General features: G+C 32.3%; 1 protein-coding gene across 1 annotated transcript; it reads right to left on the reverse strand.

Annotated features, from left to right (window-relative positions):
• Positions 1 to 908: 908 nt before the first annotated feature.
• Positions 909 to 8,093, reverse strand: LOC107629824 (26S proteasome non-ATPase regulatory subunit 2 homolog A). The gene is made up of 25 exons (XM_016332727.3): positions 7,744 to 8,093; positions 7,523 to 7,623; positions 7,286 to 7,406; positions 7,135 to 7,194; positions 6,964 to 7,031; positions 6,759 to 6,801; positions 6,116 to 6,181; positions 5,974 to 6,012; positions 5,810 to 5,892; positions 5,021 to 5,135; positions 4,750 to 4,824; positions 4,366 to 4,524; positions 3,883 to 3,990; positions 3,666 to 3,770; positions 3,438 to 3,578; positions 3,254 to 3,358; positions 2,917 to 3,138; positions 2,632 to 2,745; positions 2,317 to 2,532; positions 2,096 to 2,155; positions 1,901 to 2,014; positions 1,734 to 1,819; positions 1,508 to 1,616; positions 1,240 to 1,418; positions 909 to 1,167 (listed from the first exon to the last, which is right to left on the reverse strand). The coding sequence occupies exons 1-25, from the start codon at positions 7,849 to 7,851 to the stop codon at positions 1,095 to 1,097; spliced, it is 2,670 nt and encodes an 889-aa protein (XP_016188213.1). The 5' UTR covers positions 7,852 to 8,093; the 3' UTR covers positions 909 to 1,094.
• Positions 8,094 to 10,291: the final 2,198 nt, after the last annotated feature.

Consider the following 10,291-nt stretch of genomic DNA (forward strand, 5'->3'; position numbering starts at 1 on the left):
ACTAAAATTAATTTTGATAAAATAAATATTGTTTGGATAATATTAGTTAAAATCACTTTTAGATAGATAATTACTAAAAAAGACATGACATTAAATTATAATGTTATTCTTTTATACATGTTTAATTTTTTTTATACTTTTTTCTTATATGTTTTTATATAGTATATTTTTAATACTCTTAATACTCTTTTAATACGCTATAATTTTTTACTATTATTATTATTTATGGTTAATTTTTTGTTTAATTTATTTTATCCCATGAGATCAATAAATTATATTATAAAAAAATAAAAATAAATATAATGTACAAAAATTACAATTATAAAAATATATAATGTGAAGTAAAAAATTAAGAAATATAAATAACAAATAATAGAAAAAAAGCATATATAAAAAAAATAAAAATTTTATAAAAAATATAATATGTATAAAAGATAAAGTTGGTAAAAATATAAATGAATGTCAATTGTTAAAAGCTCGTTAGTGCAACGCAAAAGTTAAAAATTGTTGCTTCTTGTAAACGTTTTGTGAAACTTCTGTATTTATAAAGAGAAAAATTAGCCAAATAAAAAATTGAAGCTTTAAAAAAGTTGTAACATACTTTTCCCCTTCTAACGTGTTTGCCAAACACACCCTAAAGTATCCACTTTTAAAAGAGATTAATTTGGGTAATTATTATGGGCAATTACTCAAAAAAAAGGAAAACCATAATGCCATAATTAACCCAGTCCCCCCATTAGGCATAATACCCCCCTAAACTGAGTAACCCAAATCGAACACTAGGATGGAAATTGTTTCACACTTTGATAATACGTTTGTCTTCGGAATTAATGGATGGGAAAATTCATATCTGATTATTCTTGATCAAGTAATCGTGTAAGAATATAATTATAAATTGACAAATGAACTGACAAAGCTAACAATACAAACTTAGATCACCTGAACAGTAGTTTCCATCCTTTCATCCAAACAAAGGAATATGACCAAATAATTTCTTCTACATTTTGAGAAAATGTTAAATCCGTACGTCAACTATATAAATGCTGTTCAGAGACTAGATAAATAAAGCAAACAAAAAGGTATCAGTGTGACCCTCATTCTTCCCTATAATCTGGATTCTCCTTCAATATAACAAAACCTTCGAGAATTGGCGACAAGGGAAGATATCTGCAAAAAAAGTGCAAGTGTTAGAAGACAACAAGAGCCTAGTTTTAAACATATAAGGCAGTCATATATTACTTTTCTGTTGCTAATTCTGCCCTATCCCCAGCAGCCAGAAGAACAGGCGTGGAGTGAGTCTGGAAACCGGTGATCGTTTTCGGGCGACCTGCTTGTCCGACCACATCTACTGCTTGACCGACCCTAACAGGGACTGACAGAGGCCTCAAGTCCTCATCCACTGTCAACAACATCCTCGGCTGTTGCAAGAGAAACGAAGCAACTCAGATAGGGCATAAAAAATCAGGAAGATTAGATAACCGGAAAGAGTTCAGATAATGAAACAAACCTGCATTGCCAAAACAAGGAAGTAGAGAACATAGTGATATTTTCCAAGCACAATAGCTTTCATATCAAGGCATGCATGCAACATGGTAATTAGTCCAGCAAGTGCTGTCCTGTAAAAATGGAATAGAACAACTTTGATTAAAAACATAAATCAGGGGAGAAGATAGCCACCGACATCAAAATTAATTGACGATTAAAATCTGATTAGCAAAAAAGGTTTTACTCACGGTGATAATAAGAAACGATCAGAATGATATGGATTAAGTGTCAGTAAGCCCTTTCCCAGATGCACAAGACCTTGTGCAATCCGCACCTGAAGATGTAGTGAATGAAATTTAGTGACCATAACAACATTGAGAATTGAAAAAAATAAGGTAACTTGGATGAAGCATACACAAAATAGAAGGCTGGTATCCTTGTAGTAGTAGCTTGAAAGATTGCGAAGCATGCCAGCAATTCGGGCATTGTTTGTTCCAGCACCAATCAGACCCAAGGAGATAACTGCCGCCTGTAACAGAGTAAATATAATTTTAGCTACAAATAGTGAGTTATATAGAACATACTGAGAACTAGGTTCTAATATCTTTACCATTGCCACTTCTAGATCAGTATCATGGCTAAGTCTGCTCAAGGTATCCATAACATTGACCTGGCACAATCCAGTAAAGGGTCATCTCAAGAAAATCAGATGCGACATCTTGGCCCAATAATTATGATTACAGACATTCAATTCGATAATCTTTTCTGAGAAGAGAATGCATCTATAAAGACTACAAGTCTGCAGCCATGAGAAGCAAGGCCCATTTTTACCTTTGGATTCGATATACACAGTAGACCAAGTGCCAGAGGAACGGCTCGGCGGATATTTTGCTCCCCATACTGTAGAAGATGCTCTAATGATCGAATAGCCATCTCTAGTCCTAATTCTTCAGCCATTGCTACCATAGCTATTCCAAGCACCGCAGGACCCTGATGCGTTTCACCTTTATCAAGATGTTGTGAACAATGACCCAAGAGATTTTGAACCTATATGGTAGGAAGAAGTGTAAGAAAACTGTGCACACACAGCTGCAGCATAGATTTATTTCTAGAAAATCTGTGATTGAATTATCGTGAGCATTGTACCTTGAGAACATTCCCAGTTCCAGCGTAGGCACATGATAGGAGTGTCATGTCACAATACTTTCTAATTTTTTCATTAAAAGTCTTTGACACTTCAGCAGTCGCCTCCACACTTTCCTGTTGTCACAAAACACAATTAGAAGCAAAGAACAACAATCATTGGTGACCATGACCGCATTTCATAATAGAACTTCTCCTAACTATATAATATTAAATAAGTAAAAAAACAGAACAATTGAAGAACCAAAAGGCATATAAACAAAAGATAACTAGACACACAATAACTACCTGCTTTCCAAGATATAGAAGACCAAGGCCAAGAGGTAAAAGTCTTGTAAGAGGCTCTCCTAACTCAGACTCGCTCCGATCCATCAGTGCAAATATAATTGCTTGAGCGACTTCCTCATTGCAAGAACCCACATAGATCAAGCCCAATGAAATAGCAGTGAAAGCAATCACATCAAGTGAAGCTTTAGCATCATTCAATATAGGTGCCAATTTGCAACGTAACTGAAAAATGCAAAGCATAAATCAAAACTTTTTGCATTTGAAAATAAAAACAGGCATACCTCTCTTCAGCTTTACTAAAACAAAATTCCAAGAAAAAATTAGAGTAACAGCTGACCTGCTCATTCTGGGAGCCTGCATAAGCAATTCCTAATCCCATAATTGCACCAATTCTAATTGATGAGTCTTCTTTATCTGTGTAGTCACCTAGAAGTGCCATAGCCTGAAAGTAGTAAAGTAAGAATCAACATGGAAACAAAAATATGCAACATATGGAAGCAAGGAGAAGAATTTGAACCCACAGGATCACAGTCATTCTTGATACCGCAATTGACAATTCCAACTCCCAATAATGCACCAGCAATGACGTGGTTATCATTGCTATGGAAGTACTTGTCAATTTGTGCAAGTCCAGAGTCAACATCCCAGAGTAAAATCATACCCTGTAATAATACAATGTTAGAAATAATGGAAGTGGCATTCCTCATTTATCAATAATAAAAATGAAGGTTCAATTAATAAATTTATACCAAACTAGCTGCGGCACTAGTCTTCCCGTGTTCCTTATTTTTAAAAAGCCAATTTCCAGAAGAACCACTACTTGAAGAGTCAGATGGGACAGTCATTAGCTTATCCTGCAATAATGACAGAAAGAAAGGGAGAAATTAGGAAAATAGAAAACATCAATAATGTAAAAGCACAATAAATACGAAGATACAAAATCCTGAATTACAAGGTACATTGTACCTGACCAAAACCAGCATTTACAAATGCATTTACAAAAGTAGCAGCAAGGTTCTGTCTAGCAGAATCAACACTTGCACCAGCACTAGCCCGGCCATCAAGCAAGTGTGCCTACAAAAGACCAAACAACTTCAAACATTAGATTCCGAGCAAATTAAAAAAATTAAAAAGAAAAAGCTTCTAATATATATAGGCCATGAACACATCAAAACTCAGAAGACAAATTCTTTTAATAAAAGAAACTCTAGAAAGCTCAGCAGAGACTCCTTGCAGCAGTATGCATGTGTATAAAAATTCTCTGTTAATCCAGGCTATTGTGCTGTAAGGCACCAATGCCTGTATCATATCTAAATATCTAATACTAAACCTGCAATAAAATTCAGTTTTATAAAATACTGTCTTATCCCAACATCTAAAGGCACTGGAAGTAACTAGATACAGCATTAGTTAAGAATAAGGTCCCAGCAATTATCAAGTAAGCCACACCTTGTATATATCCTCAGGGGACTTCGGCTCCATGACTTCAATATCACGAGCAAGAGTCAGATATCCCTCACTTAACTTAGTATTGTTTATTATCTCCTGCAATATTTCTTTCTCATCCTCCTCCGGAACTAACTCGTCATCAAGCTCAAAAGTAATTCCCTACAAGTAAACAAACACGACAGATAGTTAACAAAAAAGAAAAACCAGCTAAATGAAAAATCTCAAACAAAATGTGAAATATTTGTCTCTCTCTGCCTCTAGCTTATTTGTCAACATCTAGCAGTATCCACAAACTCTCAAATGAATACTATTTACTGATCCAGGTTAGCTCTTGACATGGGTAAATTACCATCATTTCTGCTAAGCAAAAATTCCAGGACTTACATGACGTGCAAGTATGTAACAAAATTGCTTCCTTCGCTGCGGATCCTTGCAAGAGGTAAACACCTGTCTCACATACTGTCAAAATAGTGTTAGTTATAAACAGCAATAATAATTTAAGGAACACATAAATTATTTCTTCACAAGTATTGGGAATACAAGTACAAAATTTAGCAGATGATCTTGTGAATTCTCTATACAAAAACACACGAGAAAAAAATGTTCATAAATCACAATCAGAAAAGAATTGAGACCCAGAAATCCAGGGTCACACCTGCAGGTTATCCAGGAACAATGCAATTTGGAGTGCATTCGGATATTCCTCAAATTTTTGATAGGTCATATATGCAATGTCCAACACTAGCATGTCATCTGGTCCAGGAAGGTATCTGAAGAAGTAAAATATAATAAGTAAATAATAATATTGTTAATGCATCTATGACAGTGTCCAAAGTCGAATACCCCTAAAGAACAGTTGATCCAAGAAAAATAGCATATAAATATCGATGAAAAATGATAATAATTATGAACACAATAACTATCTCATGATCAACCCTTCAAACTGTTCCCTCACAGTGAAAGTCAAACTCCTAAAACACCAGTACATTGTAAAATACCATTCTTAAAATTTCCAAAATCAAATCAACAAGCTAAATCCATAATTATGACAGTATAACATAACAATTCAATCTATCATCACAAGTAAACAAATAACACCCATACCACACCATTGTCTTCCACAACCCCAACAACAGTACAAGCTAACCACAGTTCAAATCAGAACATCACATCACTTTACTTCACAGAAGTATAAGGATAACTCTTATTGTTAAATAACATAATGGATCAGAAATAAATACTAGAGATACCAAACATGTAGGAAACCAACAAAAAGAGTAACAGATTGCCAGACAAACAATAAATTCATTAAAAACAGGAGATATGAAGTTCATGTACAATTATCTAATGATAAACTTCTGTTTTTCAACCTTTCTTCGTATCTGTCCTGAATTTAATTGAATTCTCTTGGACAATAAATAAAAGAATCCTCATTTTCACTTACTTGGCTGAACTTGTGAGATATAAGCAGGTCCTCTTAAAACTCGTCTTGTCAACATGATCAACCAACATATCCAGGTCTTCCACCTATATATTAAAAAAGTAACAGATGTAACTCGCAATATATGGTAGCTAAGACACATCATAAAATGCGATCTAGCATATTACCTCCATCAAAAGATCAACAGCCTCAGGTTCTGCATTATGCTGCAGCACGATTGAAATTAGTCAAATTGTTGAAAATATACTCTAACATTTTGTAGTGCCCTGATCATTTTTCGAAAGCAAAGACAATGGGAATATATCATACCTTCATGTGAAAAGCAACTATTTGTTGTACGAGTTCCATAAGATCATCTATAGGAGCCTCTTCACTCTGTGGAGAGAGAATTAACGCATGAAAACTTAGATTGTAAAGGAACTTGACAATCTGATATGGGTAAACTACACTACATAGTAAAGCACAACTCAAATCAAATCCTTAGCACAAAGACCTTCTGATATTTAAGAGACAATATTATATTAGACACTTATCACTACAATACATATTAAACTTATGGTTATTAAGATCTATAAGTAGAGGTAACAGGCCTGGTGAATGGGTGGGCACATAGGTATTGCCATATTGAATTCCTAACTAAACACTAACTACACCCTAGCACAAGGACTACGAATGTACCTGAAGCTAAAATAATGGGACACCAAATGATGCACACTGTACGGTGTTGGAAAATAAGTTTAATGCAATTAAGTCCTACTTTTCTTCTGCTGCAATTAAGTCCTACTTTTCTTCTGCTTTTGTTTTTTTTTTTGTTGGTGGGGGGGGGGGGGGGGGGATACTATGTCTGATGCTATAGTATTGATATCAACGAATGTGGCAATACATGCATACTAAAGCACATTTAAGCTAAAGCTATAAAATAGTAATCATCTGAGAAAGCTAGAAACCCAACCTGTCGTTTTGCATACTCTTGGGCGATCTCTCCAGCCAGATTCCTAACAAAGGATACTAGCAATCAGCAGAAGTATGATACTCCATTTCATTCAGACTTCATCGACCAGAATTTTAGTTTCAAATCTTTTAAGTTGTTCGCTTACAAAACAGCAATCCATCTTCCAAAAATGAAAACAGACCTGAACAAGAAAAGAAATTCTCACCTAACATACTCGTGGCCCCAAGAACCAATATCACCTTCTGAACCCAGTAACCTGTACTTGAGGCTTTCCTGATAGAGTTATAAACCACACAGTAGTCAAATAATGGAAAGTTCATTTCACCAAAGTAACCATATGATTTCAATTTATTTTTAAATATCAATTAATACTTACTCTCTCCCCTTCAGCAGACATAGTAAGGGCCAGAACTGATAATATGTCAGCTAAGTACTTCTGCATTGGCAAAAGACAATTCAGTTAATCACCAAAATACTACCATCATTGTCTCATAAAGCCAGCACCAAAACCACAAAAATAACCTTACCTTCAAATCAGACTCTGCCATTGTCTCATAATACGCCTTCAAGGTTCCATAATGTGGACGAAGAAACTTCAACGGCTTGGGAACCGAAGTCATGGAGCTTGTTGAAGTACGAATTTCTTGTCTGTAACACAACCAAACGTTCCAGATTCAATCCGCTTTCAACAAAATGCTAAGCTAATCATTCAAATCATAGAGTTAACTTTCATCACTGAATTCTCAAGTACAAACTAGGTTTACCTCATGCTCTCAAGAGCAACCTTTTGCAAAGCTGGGTCGGAATCCTGAACCCTCTCCACGTACAATTCTAGCTGCTGCTTCAACGCCAAATCCTCATCGGACTGCACAAATTTCCCCAGAAAAATCAAATTTTTCTCTCCATAAGTTAAATAGAAAATCCTGAACCCTAGAATTCGAGTAACAACATAAACTAAAACTAGAGGCCAGGGTTTTAGACTCACCAGATCTTCGTTCTCGACTTTCTTCTTGTTCACGACCTCGTCGTTGGCGGTGCTGGTGCCGCTGCCACTGCCACCTCCTGCGGCGGTGCGATTAGGATCGGGCGCCATTAGAGGAGGAGCTGATAAAATGAAAAAAAAAAACCCCGAACTGGGAGTTACTGAGAAGGGAATAGAAGGATTATGCTGCAACGGAAAAAGTGGGAAGGAAAATTTTGGAAGTGCTGTTGATAGAAAAAGAAAGAACAAAAGAAAGTGCACACGGCACAAGACAAGTCGATCTTCTGAAGCTTTGGAACTTTGGAGTGAAGAGTGAAAGCATATAGCAGAAGCATTATGGTTTTCTTGCTCAGGAGGATTTCTTTAGTGGTCCATAGGCCCGTTATCTTAGAACACCTAGGCCCATTTTCATGGCCCATCAAGAACCTGGACTTCGTCATCAGTAAGACCCAAAAGGAATCAGAAAAGATAAAAGAAATAGAAAGGTATGAGGTAATGACCCAAGAAAATGATAAAATGGTTGAAATGTTTGCCACTATTAACAGTGCAGTTTGGATCAATTTTGTGTAAAAAATTTATACCATTCAAATATTAATTTTACTTACAATATGAGTTGGATTAGATAATTTTTTTTAGACAATACAATCCCATCTAATCTAATTTCAAGCGATTTGGATTGGATTGAATTTGTAGTTTTATAAATTAAAAAATAATATATAATCAATTTTAACACTAAATCTTAAATAATTAATAATGACATAACAAGTCTTAATAGTATTTTAAAAAACCAATGATAACATAATAATTAAAATAAAATTATAAGTTGGTTAATATAAATAAATAAATGTCATTTTTTAATTCATAAAATATTCATTAAATAATAATAATACATGAATAAAATAAAAATGTATAACAAAATAAACATATTATAAATATAATTTCAAATATAATAATATTGTATTACATGTACGGTTTGTTTTGGATTGGATCGATTTTGAAAAACAAATCTGAAATCCAATCTAATCCACATTTATCCACATGTGGTTTGCCAAAAAAAATTCCATCAAATTCAAATTAATGCAGTTTTAATCGGTTTAGATTGAATTGGATGAACAATTTAATTTGGATCCGTTTGAATTCGAATACTCCTAACTAAAGTGTACAAGAGTTCAAATGTTAGTTATGTCCTCGGAAGTAGATACAGACTAAGGTAGCGTTTGGAAGAGAGACCAAGACTCAGAGACAGAAATTGAAAGACAGACTGAAACAAATTTTAGTATTATGTTTAGTGTAAAGTAAGAGACAGATACTGAAATAAGAATGAAACACTAAATTAATTTGCACAAAGAATAAGGTTAGAATTAATTAATTGAAATGGGGTGTATAAAATGTTGTTAAAATTTCAGTCTCCATTCTCAAAAATTTCAGTCTCCTGTGTCCTCATTTTTTGAAAGTACTAAAATTTTCAAAATAATTTAGTACCAGTTTTTAGAATAACATAATACTAAGTCCCAATTTCTAATTTACATCTCAATACCTCAAAACAAACGTTACCTAAAAATATCGAGGATTGATTTTAAAAGGAAAATTAATCCAATCCAAATTATAATTTGTTGTGATTTTGATTGCATCAGTTTGATTTTTTTTTTTAAATCTAATCCAATCCAATCCAAACTATTGCTGTTTGGATTAGTTCTTTTTATTCGATTTTTAAAAAATTAAAATTTTAATATTTATTAAAAATAAAAATAATTTTAAATTGGTAAAATAAATATATAAATAAATATTATTTTATATTTATAAAATTCTTACTAAATAATAATAATACGTAAATAAGATAAAAATATGTAACAAAATTAACATATTATATATTTAATAATAAAATAATAATATTATATCACATTTTACAATTTGGATTTGATTTATTCGATTTTAAGAAGTAGATTCAAAATTTAATCTTATCCATACATTTTGCTGAAAATAGAATCCGATTTAAGTCAAATTATTACGATTTTGATCTGTTTTTATTTAAATTGAATTGGATAAGCAGTTTTGTTTGGATTAATTTAAATTTAAATATTCTTGATATAGACTATATTAGTTTTTTAGAATAGAATAAGAAAGGATACTTAGAATATAATATATAAGTTAGAAATACAGTCACCAAAAAAAAAATAAGTTAGAAATACAAAAATTAATATTTTTGTATTTTATTTGATAATAAATTAAATATAATCTAAAATAAATTATTAAAAATTTAATTTATTATTATTTTCTTTTTCAGATAATTTTTATGTTTAATTTATTATTATTTTCTTTCTCAGATAAAATTTAATAAAAAAATATCATAATAAAAAATATAATTATAAAATTAATAAAATAATAAAAAATTAAAAATTAAATTATATCTCTTACTAATATTTTTATGTTATTTTTATATTTCAATACATAATATTTATATTTATATTTTATCTGTTAAAGATAATTTTATATTTTTTTATCTTTAATGATGTAAGTGTCATATGCATCTAAATAACTAAACATATACAAC

The sequence above is a fragment of the Arachis ipaensis genome, chromosome B3 (genome assembly GCF_059453495.1).
Source record: "Arachis ipaensis isolate K30076 ecotype BB chromosome B3, ASM5945349v1, whole genome shotgun sequence".
NCBI classification, from domain to species: Eukaryota; Viridiplantae; Streptophyta; class Magnoliopsida; order Fabales; family Fabaceae; genus Arachis; species Arachis ipaensis.